This window comes from Punica granatum, chromosome 3, assembly GCF_007655135.1.
Source record: "Punica granatum isolate Tunisia-2019 chromosome 3, ASM765513v2, whole genome shotgun sequence".
Classification (NCBI taxonomy): domain Eukaryota; kingdom Viridiplantae; phylum Streptophyta; class Magnoliopsida; order Myrtales; family Lythraceae; genus Punica; species Punica granatum.
The window spans coordinates 34,865,617-34,883,580 of record NC_045129.1 but is presented as its reverse complement, the minus strand read 5'-3'; the positions used below and the strand labels follow the sequence as shown (position 1 = coordinate 34,883,580).

At 39.6% G+C, this 17,964-nt stretch overlaps 3 protein-coding genes across 3 annotated transcripts; 1 reads left to right on the top strand and 2 right to left on the bottom strand.

Annotated features, from left to right (window-relative positions):
• Nucleotides 1-801, bottom strand: LOC116200576. The gene has a single exon (XM_031531410.1). The coding sequence runs from the start codon at nt 799-801 to the stop codon at nt 1-3; it is 801 nt and encodes a 266-aa protein (XP_031387270.1).
• A 7,864-nt stretch (nt 802-8,665) lies between these two features.
• LOC116198916 lies at nt 8,666-10,527 on the bottom strand. Its single transcript, XM_031529184.1, has 3 exons — nt 10,383-10,527; nt 9,584-10,252; nt 8,666-9,210 (listed from the first exon to the last, which is right to left on the bottom strand). The coding sequence occupies exons 2-3, from the start codon at nt 10,190-10,192 to the stop codon at nt 8,992-8,994; spliced, it is 828 nt and encodes a 275-aa protein (XP_031385044.1). The 5' UTR covers nt 10,193-10,252; nt 10,383-10,527; the 3' UTR covers nt 8,666-8,991.
• A 4,172-nt stretch (nt 10,528-14,699) lies between these two features.
• LOC116199633 lies at nt 14,700-17,110 on the top strand. Its single transcript, XM_031530079.1, has 4 exons — nt 14,700-15,456; nt 15,647-15,887; nt 16,397-16,514; nt 16,604-17,110. Exons 1-4 carry the CDS (start codon nt 14,873-14,875, stop codon nt 16,693-16,695), a joined length of 1,035 nt encoding a protein of 344 aa, XP_031385939.1. The 5' UTR covers nt 14,700-14,872; the 3' UTR covers nt 16,696-17,110.
• Nucleotides 17,111-17,964: the final 854 nt, after the last annotated feature.

The window sequence follows — 17,964 nt, the reverse complement described above, 5'->3', positions numbered from 1 at the left end:
CTACACGCTCGGACTCCAAAGCTTCCAAAAACGGGAATTCAGCAGCCCCACCACGTCCGGCAGCATCTTCCTTATCAGCCCCCTGCGCTCCTCCCCGCCCCTCGCCGGCGCCGCCTCCTCATTTGTACAACCGTCATCCTCCGCCGCCACCTGCTCACCCTGAAGCTCCTCGCTTAGCTCAACCACCACCAAGTCGTCGTCGTCCTCCTCCTCCTCCCTTCTCTCCGGCAGGGCAGCTCCGTCCTTCCCTTGGGACAAAGCAGGGCTCTTTTGGTCGTCCGGCATTTGAGGTGGACCCCCGTGGACGCTTTGGGGTTGAACTGACTTCTCCTTCCGCTGCTTGCCGCCTCTCTCCTGCCGCTCTGCGGAGGCCAGGTGGTCCTCGAAGGCTTCGATGGCCTGGTGGATGAGCTCGCGGCCGGGGGAGGAGTCCCACCGAAGCCAGTAGGCGGTATAGCAGTCGAAGCAGTCGCAATGGAAAATGGGTGGCCTGTGCGCTACGCCGCCGCCAGCCGGCTTTCTGAATGCCTTCTTCTTGCCTGTAGGAGTGTCCGTCGCTGAAGCTGAAGTAGTAGCGGCGGCGGCGGCAGGTGTTTTCATAAAGTGGGTGATCATGTAAGCGAGGACTTCTTGGTCTTCGAGGGAGAGGACCAATGCCAGTGCCAGAACGGCAGAGGGGAGGAGATTGAGAACGGGGAGGACATATTTTCCCTCTGCGGCCGCCGGAGGAGGTGGAGGAGGAGGCGGCGCTGACGCTGCTGATGGAGATGGGTGGATTTTGCCTTTGTTTTTTCTCTTCATGTTCCTTGGGTAGAGAGAGAGAGTAGTGGTGAGAAAGCTCTGTTTGCCCTTTCGCCCTTTTATATGAAAGCACCGTTTGCACTTTCGACCTTTTATACGAAAGACGGGGAATAACCCACCTATACTCTTTCAAACCGTTCGACGTTTATTTTTAAGATTTCGAGTTTGAATCTTTATGAATGTAAAAAATTCATATTATAAGAATTTTATCTCTTAATGGATCGACCCGATTTAATTAGATTAGTTGACTCTCAATTAAGATTTCGAATACAATAAATTACACCGAAAAAAAAAAAAGATGGAAAACGATGACTTAAGGGTAGAATTGTCTTTTGATGGGGCGAGCCCAGATAAAGCTTTTATTTGATTCTTCATCGGCATAAGGTTTGAGCATAAATCCCCTTTATGCTTTGGAACACATCCTTTTCAATTGGCCACGTCCTTCACCTATTTGGGAGTCGGCGATTGGTCATTGACACCCTGTCAGTTCTAGAGATGACCCTCTGAAAGTTTTTTGTTTGACCATAGTCAACCAAGGTCTCCGAGCGTCTCCGTTTCTCAATAGTAGGGGGTACAATGGTGGTCTCTGCACCACTCATCGATCTGCTTATTTTGGTATTTTCATAAATACAGAATCTGAAATGTATATAATAAATACTTTCCATTTTAGAACAATGTGGAACGGCGACACGTGGAGAGTTTTTGCCTTTGAATCGTGAAATCCGGCTATTGACATCTATTCATTTTTAAAATTACGCATATACCCATCTATTTGAGATGAATATGAATAAGTAACTTTAAAAAGAGTGTATGACGTAGTGTCGTACGCTTTCGTTTGGTGACTAAAAAGTTTCATATTTAATATTTATCGTGTGACTACCTGTGTCTTTATTGATCAAGATTTTTAATTCATTATATTAGATTTATAGGTCTCACAGTTCATAACCAAAAAAAGAATAAATAACTTGTTCTCAACAAAAAAAAAATGTTAAGTGCACTTTTAAAAAAAATAATCTCGAGTAGGCTAAGGGGAGATAGGGCAAGGGAAAAAAAATAAGGATATGAGAGTCTTGTTTAACTGGCTCGAAACCTTTTAGTTTTAAGTTGAGGATGTTACTATATCATATCACATTTCTAAGTAGAAATGTTTCTATTTTAAGGTAAGAAACTAAAATCTTCACCACAGTAATTCTTGCTATCACTCTTTTTAGTGACTTCCAGCTCTAGAAAGAAAATGGTCCTAAATACACCTTCATTTAATAACATTTTAACTTTTGAACAATTTTGACTCACAATTAATAAGTTATATTTATTTTAGTCCTTTATATGGTTATTTTTAACTCGAGACCTAATCCTCGGTCTGACAAATTATCAGACTTCAAAGTTCAAAATCAAATTTTCAGAAAAAGTGAGGGAAGAACAACAAATAGACCAATAAATACTGTGAGTGAGAGATCAGAAATGCGGAAACTCTATTTGCTCTTTTGGCCATTCTATGCGACATAAAGGATATACTTAGAGGTAGAATCATCTTGTAATAGAGATTCACGGGTAGAATCATCTTGTAATAGAGATTCACGGGTAGAATCTTTTTATTTGATTCTCTCTCTCGATACATAGAGGCTAGTGAAAAAAAAAAATCGACTCTTATTCATAACATATATTGTCTTCGGGTTATGCTGCTGCGTACTTGGAGGCATGCGATGATTACGTTATATATATATATATATATATATATCTCCCCGTCTAAAAGAGATGAAATCGATCCATCAATTTATGGAATGAAAAACATGAATGTGTGGAGGCTCATGTAGAGTTCTTTATGCTAAACCTTTTTTAGTCTTAACATCTCACCGTTTGAAATAACTCCAACTATGAAAATAATGATTCTAAATATAGACAAGGTGGAAATAATCAAGTCAAGGTATGAAAAACAAACTACTACTTAACTACCTCTGTTGCTAGATCTATGCTTCCTTATATTGATTACATGATTTAATTAACGATTTAACGAAGAAACGAAATTTTTTCTTTCCAAAACATAAGAAAGGCGAGTGACATTAACGGGTAACAGCTACGGTCGATGAATCTTGAGGGCGTCCTGGTGTTATTAACTTTTAACCATCTACTGTTGTCGATAACAAAATTTGCAGGAGACCTTTCAACCATCTTCCATCATTGACTGCAAAATTTGCAGCAGATCTCATTTCGTCGTATTTTTCTTTTTAGGAGGGATAATAGATTTTTTATATTTGCACAATGCCCCCAAACTCCTTAGAGAAATAAGCATGCCATTTAATTTAAAAACAAATCCTAAAATAACAAATTTATTCGACGCTTACAGGGAGTGAGTTTGTTTTCAATGGTGTTGACTTCGTCGCCGGTCACCACCATCAAGAAGAGGTCCCCTTAAGCACGAATGGAGCCAGGAAATTTTTTAGCGAGGCAATCTTATTATGTAAATTTAAATTCAGAATATAAAAATGTCACGATAAATCAGAATTCATTATACTTAGAAGGAATATCTACGCACATTGTCGATGAATTTTATAAGGGAGAGTTTCTATTTAATAGAAAAAGGTGTATTCATTGAGGGTGATTCTACGATGGAACGCTGACTAGGTTCCATGGTAGAATATTAATTTCAGCCATTAGATTCTATTAACTTTTAATCACATCCGTCCATTACTTATATATTTTTCCTATAGTATTTCTGATCTTTTATAGTTTCATTTTACAATTTTCGCCTAGAATACCATACCATTGATCTCGAATCTGTCTGCCACCTTGTACCAATCACACCCGACCATGTTGCCCATTATCGCCACATCACCAACTCCGCCACATCACATGGACATCTCATCACAGAGTGTTGAATAGAATGTATATATGTTAATTAATAATCTGACGAGGTTTTTATTTATGCGCCTTGAAAGTCATGGCGCATGAGTGGTTTCAAAGCAAATGTTTCTCAAATTTTATAAATTATCAATAATTAATGACTAATATTAAATTAAAAAACCAAAAACAAAAAGAAAATTCCAATTTTCCTCTCTCTGCGAAGAAAAAGAAACCACCTTCTTTTTCCACTTCCACGAGAGAGAGAGAGAGAGAGAGAGAGAGAGAGAGAGAGAGAGAGAGAGAGAGAGAGAGAGAGAGAGAGAGAGAGAGAGAGAGAGAGAGAGAGAGAGAGAGAGAGAGAGAGAGAGAGAGAGAGAGAGGGGGGCGGAGAAGCTGCCGGCTATGCTGCTCTCGAATTCGTGAAGCGGGGGGTCTCCTCCAGCGAGCTCTGCATCATCTCCAACGAATCCGTTTGAATCGGTTCTATGAACCATTCTATTAAATCGTAAATCGAAATGAGAACGGAATGTTGCAAAAGTAAACCGACCCCGTATAAATCGATTTTTTCATCTAAACCGGTCCACAACAATCTTGCCAAATCATCGACACTTCATCCACATGTCCACGTCATAGCTCTGGATACATGAAATCACAATTTGAATTTTTTTTTTAATTGTTCAGTTCAGTTTGAGTCTCGATAGTTTTGAACTTAAGGTTCACCGAAAAAGTATGATGAACTTATGAAGCACCTCCACTCCGACTTTTTAGGCGCATAATATGCACATCCAACTAACCGAAGTTTAGTCCGTTAGGTAAGTGCAAGGTGTGGAAACAAAAGTACTACGTACGTGGCATTTGATTCTCTGGAATAGAATCGAGGAGAATAAAATTAAATAAAGCTCGAATTTAAATGATGAGAATCTATTATAGGTATAAATGACAACAAAATCTCCAATTATCCCTCCTTTGTATTTCCAATATATTTAATCATGTACTTAATTTTTTAATTAAAAACTGTATTTCCAATATATTCATTCTGACTCCATTTCATTTTGTCTCTCTCACCAGGAAATGCATCGAAGACGAGATGAGGAAGTTCGCCTTTATTTAGGTTATGGAGTTGTTCGATCAGTCCGTCGTAATTGAGCTTTCTTTCTCGATTTCTTGCTGTAATTTCGGTTCTTTCTATCTCATTTATTTTCATGGATTGCTTGGGCTAGAATTATTTTATTCTATTGGTTGGGGAACGAAATTTTGTCAATTTTTAGGAGGGTTAAGGTTATCCTGATTGCATCCGAGCCATGCTTTTTAGGATAATTTCTTTTAAATCTAAACAACTCAATTCTTTTAATTTTAAAAACAATATAAATTTCATTCGACGGGTCATTCGTTTGTCCTCCTTCAAATTTCCATAAACGGATATATGCATATGATTTTCCTATGACAAATATCACTTTCAAAAAATATATCATTTGACTTGTCTACTATAACGAAAATTTAAGTTCTCTAATATCTTGCTAAAATCTCCCCACAGATGACGATATTTTCCTAAGGGTCTTACCTGATTCTAATCGTCCATTATCTTTGATTTGTTGAGTTATTAAGGACGTGAAATTTTAAATGAAAATTATGGAATAACCATTACGTTCTTTGGCAAGAAGCAATTATTAGAACTGGTTAAAGGGGACACTGGAATTTTATGTTGAAGGGTCTTGCTTTGCAATGACTGAGTTAAAGCATGAAAGTGATGTCTATCAAGTTTCAGTTGATGAACTTTCTCTTGCTATACCCTGAATTATTGTCGAACAAAAAATTGTCTCATGCTTTTATCTTTGTTTGATTCATTCATGTCCGAGGTATCGAAATAGTCGGGGCTTACAAATTTGCAATTCCATAATTGGAGAGTTTGTAGTAAACACCTTCTCCAGGTAGGCTAAATATTTCAAGAAATTTCTTCTTCATACGCAATTTTGTTTTGGATATTTTGCACCATTCCTGACTCCTCAAAATTGAGTAGATAATTATCACTCTTAGGGTCATAGACTCGTCTAATTTTCTTTTTCATATTCAATTTTATTTTGAATCGACTCAGTAAACTTTGCATACCGGAGAAAACATCCCTCTGATTGGGATAATTTTTTCATAATTTTTTTAGTACAATTATTCCGTTTAATAATTGACTCTCCCCTTTCAATTTAAATTAATAAATATTAATTCGACGCATGTCAAATATAGTACTCTTATCATGAGAGCATTCTGCAGTTGCATATATATCGTATTGACTGATTTACACATCTCATGCTTTTCCATTATGATATAATGATATAACGTAATCTCTCACTCTCTTTGTTTTGTTAAAACACTTTTATTCTGTTGAATTGCGAAGTCTAAAAAAGAGTTTGTTATTGTTGATCGGTTGACGAGTAATAAAGAATTTTTTTTTTATAAAATTCAAAAATTATATTTTACAAAATTCAAGCTGAAAACATAGCTTGGATGCCCGCGTAGTTGAATTTCTAATTCAAATACTTATTTTGTTTAAACTTCTGAATTAGTATGGAATAAAAATAACAAAGAAATTAAAAAATACAAAAATGTCCCTGATTTATAAATAAAAAATAAAAAAATTACCCAACTTCTCACTTACCTAGCTACCGCCGCCCACCCCCCGCCGGGGTCGATCTCGGCTTCTAGACCTTCGATTGAACTCACCGGGCCGGTCTCGGCACAATGGGGCCAAATCTGGCCTTGCTATGGCCATATATCACCGGCACAATGAGATTTTGTTGTCGGGAGGCTCGTGGAGCCTCCCCAACAGCTTGTGGGGCTCACCCTGGCCTTGTGAGCTCAGGGCAACCTCGCCTCGAGGTCATCTAGGCTCGCGGCAAGGGTCACTGAGGCTTGACGACCCTCACGGAGGCTCTGCGATTGCTGAAAAAACAAATCGCTTATAGGATAATTAAGTGATTTAATTAATTATTTAAGGACAGACTGTAAAAACGGTTTCGCTCCTAGAGTAAGCAATGGTTAGTGAGATTAACAAGTAACAACCGTGAATTGCAATGGATGATGAATCATAAGGACGTCGTGGTGGTGCTACGTACACACCTATTAATTAATTATCTTCTATTTTTCTACAACAAAATTTGCAGTCAAGATACTGCCATCTTTTAACCAGTAGTCCTTATCGACAACAGAATCATCACCGCCGAAATGCACCTGTTTTTTAGAAGCGCAAAATGGCCTGATTCGACCAATTTAGTTCGAGCTCGGTTAGCCTTTTAAGAGATAGAACTCTCCTTGCGTATATTTGTCATTTACAATATTCGAATGTGAGACCTTATTTAAGATAAGTAAGTACCGAATCACTTAGATTGACCCATGTTGATGATGAATAATTTTTCACCTATGAAATATTTTCATTTTTATATTTTCCACTGAATAGACTCACATCAAACTTCAAATGAACAAAAACTTTGGAGAGATTAGATGTGCTTGTTTGAATCTAAGTTTAAGCATTTTATAATTAAATGTTCAAAATTTAATTAATTAAATGTCAAAAATTTAATCACTTAAAATTATTCATCCCAAAATAATAAATACTTATATTAGTTAAATCAAAATTATATGGTAAAATAGGTGGTCAAAATTTAAAGTTCTTTCATAATATATTTATTTCTAAGCCCAATACTTTACTTATTCTTATATTTGACCCCATTTTTTATATTTTGTTATTTTAAATTTCTAAAAAATAAAAAAATTTAAAAAGATCATCGACCTAGTCTAAGTAGGTGATTGGCACATGCAAATGTGAGTTGGTTCAAACGGTTTGACGCGCATTTCTCTTAAGTAAGATCTCGAATTAGAGTTTTATAAACAAAGAAAATTTACACCGAGAAAACTTTACCCTTTAGTGATTCGATACGACTCGACCGAATTAGTCATAGGCCCATTGAGTTCTCGAATATCATGATATACACCGAACAAAAAGAAGGTGATTAACACAATATTTTCTTAAATCTATTACGTGTTAAAGTCGATTCTTTCTCTTTTTCTTTTTATCAAATAAGCTAAAACTTTTAACAATTTTTTTTAATCAAATAAGCTAAAACTTTTTTAAGTTTGAAAATCTAATTTCAACACTTCATTCTTTTCTTGGCTGGGGAAGGGGCAAAAGTCCAAACAGAAAATTAAAGCATACAAAAGCGGGATATGAAAGCCCCAATGATATCATCTAACATGAGATATTCAAGGCAGTTAGGAAGAATCAAGGTAATGTACTCCAAGTGAAAAAGAAGAAACTCTTCGTGCAAGCTACTCCGCATAGCTATTACCCTCCCGATAGGTGTGAATAATCTATTTCTCAGCTTCTCTCAATGAACTCTCTAATTTCAGCAAGAATAGATTGAACATTTGGAGCTCCAGCCCCAAACCCAAAATAAGAAGGTATACAGTAGAAACACGCTGATACGACCATATTACTTGGTCCATATTACTTGTTGAGAGTAAAGAATTTCTCGCGGAAAAATTAAGAAGAATCTAATAGGTTCATAAGAGATTGAGTACAACAATCTATTAGTTCGAATGGGTTTTAGATAGGCTCAATCGCTTATAGACTTAGTCGATATTTTACATAGTATCAGAGTGGGTAATACTTACGCGCGCACGTGTGTTGACTCACATCACACCATTTGAAATGTCTTTTTATTGATAGGCAACCGAAGTGTGCCCATATTTGACCCGAGTGTGGCCTCATTGTCAATTGTTGTCCCCTCTTCTCTCGTGCCCATATTTGACCCGAGTGTGGCCTCATTGTCAATTGTTGTCCCCTCTTCTCTCGAGCACTGAAGTCCAGTCCCAACTCACAGTTAGCTCTTGAAAAAAGTTCTAGTCCACTTAGCATGTATAGATGAATGTCCAAGCCACCCGCTGTCACGTGATGACAGATGTTGAGAGTAAAAAATCACACATGAAAAAACTAAAAAGAATCAAATGAATTTATAAAAGATTAGGTACCATGATCTAAACTCGAACTTTCAGATTATAGATGGGTCTAATCGCTGATAGGTTCGGTGAATATTTTACATTACCACCTCCAGCACTCTTGGTGCTATTACCAATAGTGTTCAAATGATCCATCGATTCCAAATCGAAAATTTTATGTCAATCACCTTGCATAAAGAAACAACTACAATGGGCAGTACCGGAGTGCTTACATCGAATCTCCCTCAGAAAACAAAGAACAAAAATTAGCAGAAGCTTCTACTGGTGCAAGTAGAAGGAGGTTCAAAATCATAGGAGAAAAGGAATTCATCATCCTTATAAATACAAGGCATCCATCGCGCCAGTTCAGTCGGCCTTCTTGTCTAATGGTGGCTGGGACTTCTTCACAGGCTCGGTGTGCTTAGGATCCTCTGCCATCTTCGCGTAAGTCTCGTCCGTTTCCTGGAAGTACCTCTCGAAGGCTCGGGGCAGTAACCGAGGGATCAAGAAACCAAACAGGTTGATCGAGAAGTACGCAAGATTCAAGACCGCTAGGCCTCTCCCGAACCAGAACCACACATCATCCTAACCCAACAAGGATAAGACATAAATTCACTCATGATACGCGTAAATGACGAATATCAGTGTGTAAAACATAGGATTCAACGTCAACTTACACGGCTTTACGCCACTCCATTTCCATTAAAATCATACTTATGCTTACGAAATCAGTCATTGGTGGTGCCCTGTTTTATATGGTGCTGATAAACTAGATGACATTAAACCAAGAAATGCTACTTTGTCCGACTCAATCGTGCCGACAAATTCTCCGTAAACAAATATAATGATGCTGTCCGTGGATTACGTGATGTGATATCCCTCTAGCATTTGCCACATTGGATCAGCATTTTTTTCGGGTATAAAGAAGAGTTATCGTTGTATAATTAATTAATCGTACCTTGAGAGGGGAATTCGGAGGAAGATCTTTGTTGAACCACACATCGGCCATCCAATCAATGATCACGAAGATGCGCCGGACCGTGTAAAGTACGGGGACCAACGCCCTCACCGGAGAAGAAAACAGAGACAGTCCGCTGATTATATTCTCAGTGAGTATCTGAAAGGATAGCAGGAACAAATGCGGCGTAGCGGATCGGACTGCATGGTCGTCCCCCCTCGCGAACCCACCCAAGACATAGGCCAGCGGCAAGAAGAGGCCAACCACGGTCCCCATCATCACGTAGAACCGGAAGAACCTCCCGGCCTGGAAGATCTCCGCCGACGTGGCCGTCCTGGAACGGGTGGGGAAGGCCAGGCGGGAAAGGGCCAGGATATAGGCTGACGCGAAGGCCGGGAAGATGAGGTCGAGGAGCGGGACGAGCCCACTCGCCGAGAAGACCATAATGAAGGCCACAAGCTGTAGCTCGACCACCCGCAGCGAGCTCATCAGCCCGCCCATCGTCGACCGCTGCTGCTGCTGCGCGAGTCCAGGCTTCTGTGGGGCCTTGGTGGATGTGGTCTGGTCTGGGTCGGACCGCGGTGCCATGGCGAGCGAAACACCTGACATTTCTTCCACTTACACGGATCCAAATTCAGTAAATTCACAACGCTAGGTAACCCCTGTATCCTGCATGTGGCAAAAGACTGTCACGATGGACACGGCACGGTCGACATTCGGCTTCGACGACAGTTAACAATGGATAGAACCGAAAACAGAGCAAGTAACCGAGAACATTCGAGAGGGCAAGAGGGCTTACTCGAAACGGAGAGGAACACGATCGATTGAAGAGCCGAGGATTCAAAGGGGTGAGGAGGATGAAGAAGATGGGGGACATGACATGAGCAGAGAGAACAGAAGAGAGAAAATAGTGGAGAGCTTGGAGCAACCGAAGGCCGGTTCAACGTGTAGCTTAAGGCCCCTAGACGCGTGGGACAGGCTCCACGTGGGAGCCCCAGAGAGATGACACGTGGTGCTTGTATGATTGACCAGCCAATCGGTAGTTCAGAGTGCAGAGGCCTATCCGCTTGGCTGTAAATCATCGAATTAACATGAAGTGATTCGGAGCTCATTATGTCGAATCGTAACTGCAAGCCACAAGTTCGTTAAGGTGACTGGAAAAGCTCTCTTGATTCGACTATATACCCGTCTTCTCTATATATAGTAGTTCGCACGAGCCTTTGGGCCAATGTATTGTGCCATGGACAATGTGAGTCGGATTGCTCTATGGATGCAAGTGGATTTAGATGACTAAAAAGTTTCTGGAGGCGAACCAACTCGAATGTCTACGTTCCAAATTATATTCTATGAGGTTTTGAGCAATAATCTATATATAATACTAAAAGTCGAGACGACGCATCGAGAAGTGTCATGTAGAACGGAGAATGCTTTTCCTTGCATGACCATTCGCGAGATCGCCAGTGGCGCTGTCACAAGTGATATAATATTGTGATGATACCTTACTTTCATAACTGAATTAACTTGTAATGGATGATCAAAAGACTAACTCATAAAAGAGCTATGTGAAAGATTTATCATATTTCCGATTGCATTTGCAGCTATTATGATAGTCATAACATGCTTTGATGAATTATATGGATGAAACAATTGAGGATGCCAACATTCAGATGAATGCAATACTATCCTCACATTTTACTTGAGACGCTTTTTAGCAATTGAAATCACTTGCTTATAATATTTTGATTGAGACGCTTCTCAGAAGTTAGAGTCACTTCTCATTTGCTTCAATTTTTTTTGCCAAGTTGAAAGTAGAAGCTATTCTGCATATCGGAATCACAACATAATTTTAATTTTAGAGTGGGATAAATTTTTCATGACTATGTTGCATTGATATTGAAATCTTCAAACTTAGTGTACCACCAGCTCCTTAATTAAAATTATAATAAATTAACATCATAAAAAGGTTTCCCCTTCATTCTTAATATTCCTTATATAAATCATTTACATGTATTTCTCCATTAAGGATATTAATCAGCTGTGTTTCACATTTGCATGTTTAAATAATGTTAAAAAAAAGAAAATGAATAGGCCCAATAATTCTACCCCGCGCATATGCGCGGCCATCGTCTAGTAATAGCAATAATAATAACAACTACTACCAACGAGGAGTTGGACCTGCTGGTAAGCTGACAACAAGCAGTATGTCAGGTTCAGGGTTCGATTCTCTCGGGGGGTCAACATTTGAGGTTTAATTGGCGGGTCCCAGGCCATACAATACACCGTCCGGTGGACTAGTCAGTTGCTACGGCGCCGGACACCATTTATAGCAAAAATAAATAAATAAATAATAATAATAATAATAACAACTACTACTATTTAGGAGGTGCTCGGTCAGGACTATTAGACCAGGGACTGACTATATCACGATTGGTGTTCAGTTGGGCCTGAATAACCGGCCCAAATGGGTATGGACATAAATAGTGGGCTCGGAAATATGAGAATAGCCCAGCTCACTTCATCCCCGAAAGGAAAGTTGTACGAGCCCAATCAAAGCCCAATAAGAAAGGGAGGGGGAAAAGTTTCTACAGCAAACGGTTCATATTTGAGTTGAAATGTGAGGAAACAATTAAAAAAAAATGCTAGTTTCGGGTTAGGATATATCTTTAACTTTTGCAGTTCCCAATCCCTATTTGAGAAATCATGAGTTTTTTGAAGAATGCATCTTCTATTGATGGTGATGCAGATTATCAAAAATGAGTCGTATGTTTCAAATAGTCTAATATGACCAATTTCTTTCGAAAGGTACATTTTGTAAAAAGCAAACGACCAATCAAAATAGATCGTACCTCCCAGACAAGTCTTTCCACATTTGGCACTTTAGGTTAATATATAACCAATGAAACTCCCCGCACTTTGCAGCGGGAGATGATTTATTTTTATTATATACAATATCAACTCCTCAATAATGACTAAAAAAAGTTAGCTCGTGATATATAAATATCTATCAATATGTTACTCAACAATTGAATCTAAAACGCTAGTTAACTAAGTTTTAGAGAAATTAATGTAAATTAAAATATCACGTTACTTAGAGAATGTTGTTTCTCCTCGCGCTTCGCAACGGAATTCGCAACGGAAAATGATTTCTTTTGATTATATACAATATCAACTCCTCAATAATGACAAAAAAAAGTTAGCAAATGATATAGATTAAATATCAACTGACACGTTACTGAACAATTAAATCTGAAATGATAGTTAGCAAAGTTATAGAGAAATTAATATAATTTGAAATATTATGTTATTTAGAGAATGTTGTTTGAATCATTGTTTCAAATATCCTAATTTAGAAATTGGCAAAAAAATCCTACTTTAGATACATTTATATATTAATAAAAAATTAAATTACTATCCTTAATACGGTTATTAATGTGATTGAATCTATGAGAAATTAAATGTTACTAAATTTATTGTGTAATATGAAATTCTCTTAATAAAAATCTAAAAAGTGGTATTAATTAAAAAGGTAACTTATTTGAAATTAAAACTAATTAAAAAAATTAAACAAACAGGTCCTAAATTAGATTACATTTTGATATAATAAATTATTAAAATCCACCACCTAATCCTTATTTTTAATATATATATATATATATATATATATATATAATACTTCCTTTTTTCAAATAAATTAATAAATATATGTTCTTTTAATTCTATGAATGACATGTGGAGGTTTAAGAAAGTTTTGGCACTCTCCTTTAGCTTAATATATATAGATATAGATATAGATTTTTTTATGGTATTAAAAGATAAAATGTTACTTAAAAAGCGTCTCCTGGAGGAATCCGGTCTTTACAAATCTCTTGGGTGTTAAGCATACCCGAAGAAACAGCAACATGACTACCCTGGTCAGACCCAATGTCGATCAATCGTACATGATGAGGAGTAGACACTCCCAATAGATCAGCAAAAAGGATATCACAACCATTTTTAACCCGTCTCTCAGGGCCCAACATTCAGCTAGGATACTATTAGCAATCTATATAGATATAGATATATATGAGTCGACCTTGCTGTCTCACGGCTCGGCTGTAGATTAGATTATAGAAAAGTTCAGCCCATCTCAAGATTTGCCCCACACAAAAGGTGCATGAATTGCTTAGCGTGGGCTGGGCTTTACAATAACAACTGGGCCTTCATATTTATACCCGAAAAGGGGAGTCAACTCTAACGACGAGCCAGACAAGGCCACGTCATTCATCCGACCGTTAAAGATGCGACTCTACCCTGAGACCGTCTGCACCGAATAAGAACCCCACTTGAAGTGTCAGGAAAGGACAGCGTTTCCTCCATTCTGCATTAGTCAAACGTGGGTGTGGGCCCCACGCCGGCCATTTCCTACTACAGCTGGCGTGGACTCTCCTGATTGGTTCTCCGACCGGCACGACCCCGACCGAGGCATATGCTGATGTGTGTAAATTAAATTTAATTTGAAAAAATAAATATAAAAATAATTTTAAAAAGTACGTGAGAGAATTTGATTAAAAAATAAAATATAATTATTATTTTATTGAATTGAGGAAAAATATTGAATAATGATTATGTTATTGAATTGAAGAAAAAATAAAATTAAGATATTTTAAATAAAGTTTGATTTTATTATGATACCATACCATAGATATTCTTCAAAAGCATATGCCAATTTGGCAACCAATGACGTCTGGCTGTTGAATATTATACTATTATTACAAAACAAATTAAAACAAAAAATTGCACATGAACTATGAAGAGTTGTAATTAACCGGATTACGCATGCACTATAAACATTCGAAATACATTAAAAGCACCTTATGGTCAGTTAGGGTCAAGTCGGTATTCAAGAACACACCGTGTGAACCGTGGACCTACGGAAAAATGATAAAGTTCTTATTAAAAAAAAAAAGAGAAATTTAAAATGAAAATGAAATTTCATGGTTAAGGTTCCGCGGTCCACACCCGGCGCAGGTTAGCATCGGGGTCCATCAGTCTCCGTAAGCGCCACTAGATATTGCACACGTGTCGCTTTGTTCTCCCGCGTACCGCATCTATCCGTTAACCCCACTCTCTCTCTCTCTCTCTCTCTCTCTTCTCCCCTTTCTCTCTCCTTTGTTTCTCTCTCCTCCCTGGAACTCTCCGACGAAGAACGAAGAGAAGGGGAGAAGGGAAGGCAAATTCGAAAATAAGTTAGGAATTTCTGCATTTAATTGGGGGATTAATCGAGAAAATTCAAGGGAGAAGAAGATTCTGATGGGTAAGCTTCTCTGCGACTCGTCGGCGGTGGCGGAGACGCTGCCGATGCACGCGCCGGCCGTCGCTTGGAGGGAACCGAATGGGGAGGGGACGGACCCTATTGGAGTAGCCGTTGATCCGGCCGGGGACGGGGGCGTGACGCTGTGGGAGGACGTCGCCGGGCTCGAGGACCAGCAGCGGAAGTGCCTCCAGCGGCTGCAGTCGAAGGGCGTCCTGTGGCGGCACCCCCGGGACAAGGACGCGCCGCCGGTGGTGTTCCACCTGTCGCACGGGGGGGATGTCTCTTCCGACGGAAACTGCCTGTTCACTGCGTCGGGTAAGGCGATGGGCGGCGCGGCGCGTGGGGCCAACGCGCGGGAGCTCAGGCGGCGGACGGTTCAGAGGTTCACGGTGGACATCGGATCTGCGAGCCCCGAGGAGCGGGAGTTGGTGGAGGAGGCGATTAGGCACATGTACTCCCCGGATCTGAAGATCGGGTGGGGAGTCCATGTCGTTCAGGAGGTCAAGCTCTTGGCCAAGAAATCGGATCGGATCGGGCTGGACTCCGCCATCGACGAGCTCGTTCAGCTCGGCATGCAGAGGTATTGCACTAAACCTAGAAATGGATCTTTCTGAGATCTTGATGAATTCTTGGCCCAGAAATGATAATTAGGGTTTTGCCTTGTTTTGAATTCTTTGCGTCGTTATGTCGGAACCGATTAGCGCGATGATGAATGAAACTCGGATTTAGGATTTTGCTTTGTGTGATGTATTGCGTATTTCTGATTGAAGAGAAATGGCGGCGGAATCGATTTACAAAGAGAGATGCATTCCCGTGAACGATGGCCCGAGCTGGGCCAAGTACATGTCCATCTCCGGTTCACCTGACGATGAGCATGATATAATCACCTTGCAGTATACCGAAGAGGGCCTGCTATCTGTAGACGAGAACCGAGCAGGGCATGCCGCTGCCTTTGGAGACGATATTGCGATCGAGTGCCTGGCCACCGAGTTTAAGCGCGAGATCTTTGTGGTAAGTCGGAAACTGATTCTTGCTTTACTTGTGTCCCATTGGCTCGCTTTTAGGTGATGTTTGTTTTCTCATATTTGGTTGTGCAAATTGAACAACGTTTTTGGTCATTTGAATCCATTGAAATGCCAGCCGACCTGAAGCCTCTGCTACCTCCTCTGATGGTGACACCGATTCTGGTCTTACCTATAGCTGTAACCTTCATAAGTAGCTTTCGGGATGGTATAGCTTATAGGTGATATAAATCTATTTTCCTTGTGAGGATTTCGTGAACAGAACACTATAAAGTGCGGAGAAGACTCGTGTGAGAAGCCAATTACACGAACCAAATGGAGCATTTAATGTATAATCCCGTCTTTCATCTCTTGTAGTTGTTCCTTAGCCTTCTGGATCTTGCGTCATGACTAGCCGTCAAATCTGCCTGCTTACACTTTTTCGCTTGCAATTAGCTGAAAAGCTTTTTGAAAGATGAAATTGGCTTCTGAGGCTGCGAGTGTGACGCGCATTTACAGGTGCAAGCACATGGATCCGATGCGATGGTCGACGAAGAAAATTGCTTATTCTTCCTCCCTCATCGTCCCCGAGCCGAAATATGTGAACCCCCATTCTTCCTCTTCATGAAAGGAACAGGTAATAAAAGTCTCCAGAGTGAACCGCAGAAGAAAAGCAGTGATTCCTCAAATTGCCACTGATCTTCGATACCTTCTCTAACTATGCAGGATGGTGCGGAGCTGGAGCAGATCACTACGAGCCCTTAATCGCTCATCCTTCTTCCCTTGTATCCCCGGAGAAAGTTGCTGCAGTACTCTGAGGCCTCTCGGCATTTTTGAGGCATAGAGAATTAGAAGGAAGTAGAGAAGAGCCCATTCTTTTTCCCCTCCATTACATTTCAAGTCCGATTCGTAGCTCTCCTTTCCAATTCTTACATCCAGTCTCGAGGAGAATCTCATTGCGAAGCAGCCATTGTTTTTGGTCCGTACCGAGTAGCAGATTTTAGAGCCGAATTTTACTTCAATTAGCTTGTCTGCACCAGAGCAGCCAAGATTCTATAGTTCTTGCGAGTGTAATGGTATCTTTCCCCCTTACCGGCTATTCAATATCGTGATTGAGTTTTCCGTAGCTAGATTAGTCAGTTCACACCCCCCACTGCCCCGCCCTCTCCTGGTACCTCATAATGTCTTGAATCTTCGATTATTCAATGATGGAAGAAAGAGTTTTCTGATCAACTCTCTTCTTGTTTACGATATCTTTCAATATGGGCTAGTTGATTGATGTCTTTCATCTTTTTCATGCCTGGCTCGAACTGCAGTACCGTTCAGGTGGTGCTTGATAACAACTTACAGATCAAGTGCTCAATATCCTCGATGTTTTCGGCCTGACCCGAGCTGTGGTCAGTCCTTTGGAGCTGATTGCAGGAATTGTCTCACCAGTCTGAGCAATAGCCAATAAGATGGTCGAAGTTTCTATTTCGAAAATTATGAAGCCTACTGATTCAAAAGAAGAGAATGATTAGTGAAAAGGGGAAAACGATTCTCTCTCTCTCTCTTTTTCTTTTTTTTTTTCCCTGGATAAGTGAGAACATTTCCCTATCTTTAAGGAAAACCAATTTCCAAACTGGAGAGGAGATTCCATTCCATGTGTTTCTCCTGACATTGTATTTGCAAATTTGGCCTTTGAGGTCCCCTGCGAGCTGAACTTCGCTGGATGACCTTAAAACTCACGCAACCGTTAAAATCATTCTTTCAATTATTCAATACTATAATTTGGGTATCGAGAAATCATTTTAAGGTCATATATAGAGCATGGAATCGGAGGGGCACGAACCGGATAGATAAGTATCTTACGGGTTTTTTTTTTTATCCGAGTGAGAAAATGCTTTTTACTTGAATATATAAACTTAGAGGAATAACAGCACTTGCTCCTAATCTCCCTCACCAAAATTCGAAATTTTCTTTGAAGAAAGATACCTTTGTTTGTTTTTTTTAAGTAATAACATAATTTTATCCAACTCAACTCTATTCTTTTTCGTATTTAACAATATAATAATTACTGTTTTATCTATTTTTTATTTAATAATAAT

What these genes read in the sequence shown, in the direction of transcription:
- LOC116200576 (XM_031531410.1), bottom strand. Translation starts at nt 801, where the DNA reads ATGAAGAGAAAAAACAAAGGCAAAATCCACCCATCTCCATCAGCAGCG.
- LOC116198916 (XM_031529184.1), bottom strand. Translation starts at nt 10,192, where the DNA reads ATGTCAGGTGTTTCGCTCGCCATGGCACCGCGGTCCGACCCAGACCAG. An exon ending in CTCCGAATTCCCCTCTCAAG is followed by an intron (nt 9,211 to 9,583) that starts GTACGATTAATT and finishes TTGTTGGGTTAG; the next exon opens with GATGATGTGTGGTTCTGGTT.
- LOC116199633 (XM_031530079.1), top strand. Translation starts at nt 14,873, where the DNA reads ATGGGTAAGCTTCTCTGCGACTCGTCGGCGGTGGCGGAGACGCTGCCG. An exon ending in TTAAGCGCGAGATCTTTGTG is followed by an intron (nt 15,888 to 16,396) that starts GTAAGTCGGAAA and finishes GCGCATTTACAG; the next exon opens with GTGCAAGCACATGGATCCGA. An exon ending in CCTCTTCATGAAAGGAACAG is followed by an intron (nt 16,515 to 16,603) that starts GTAATAAAAGTC and finishes CTAACTATGCAG; the next exon opens with GATGGTGCGGAGCTGGAGCA.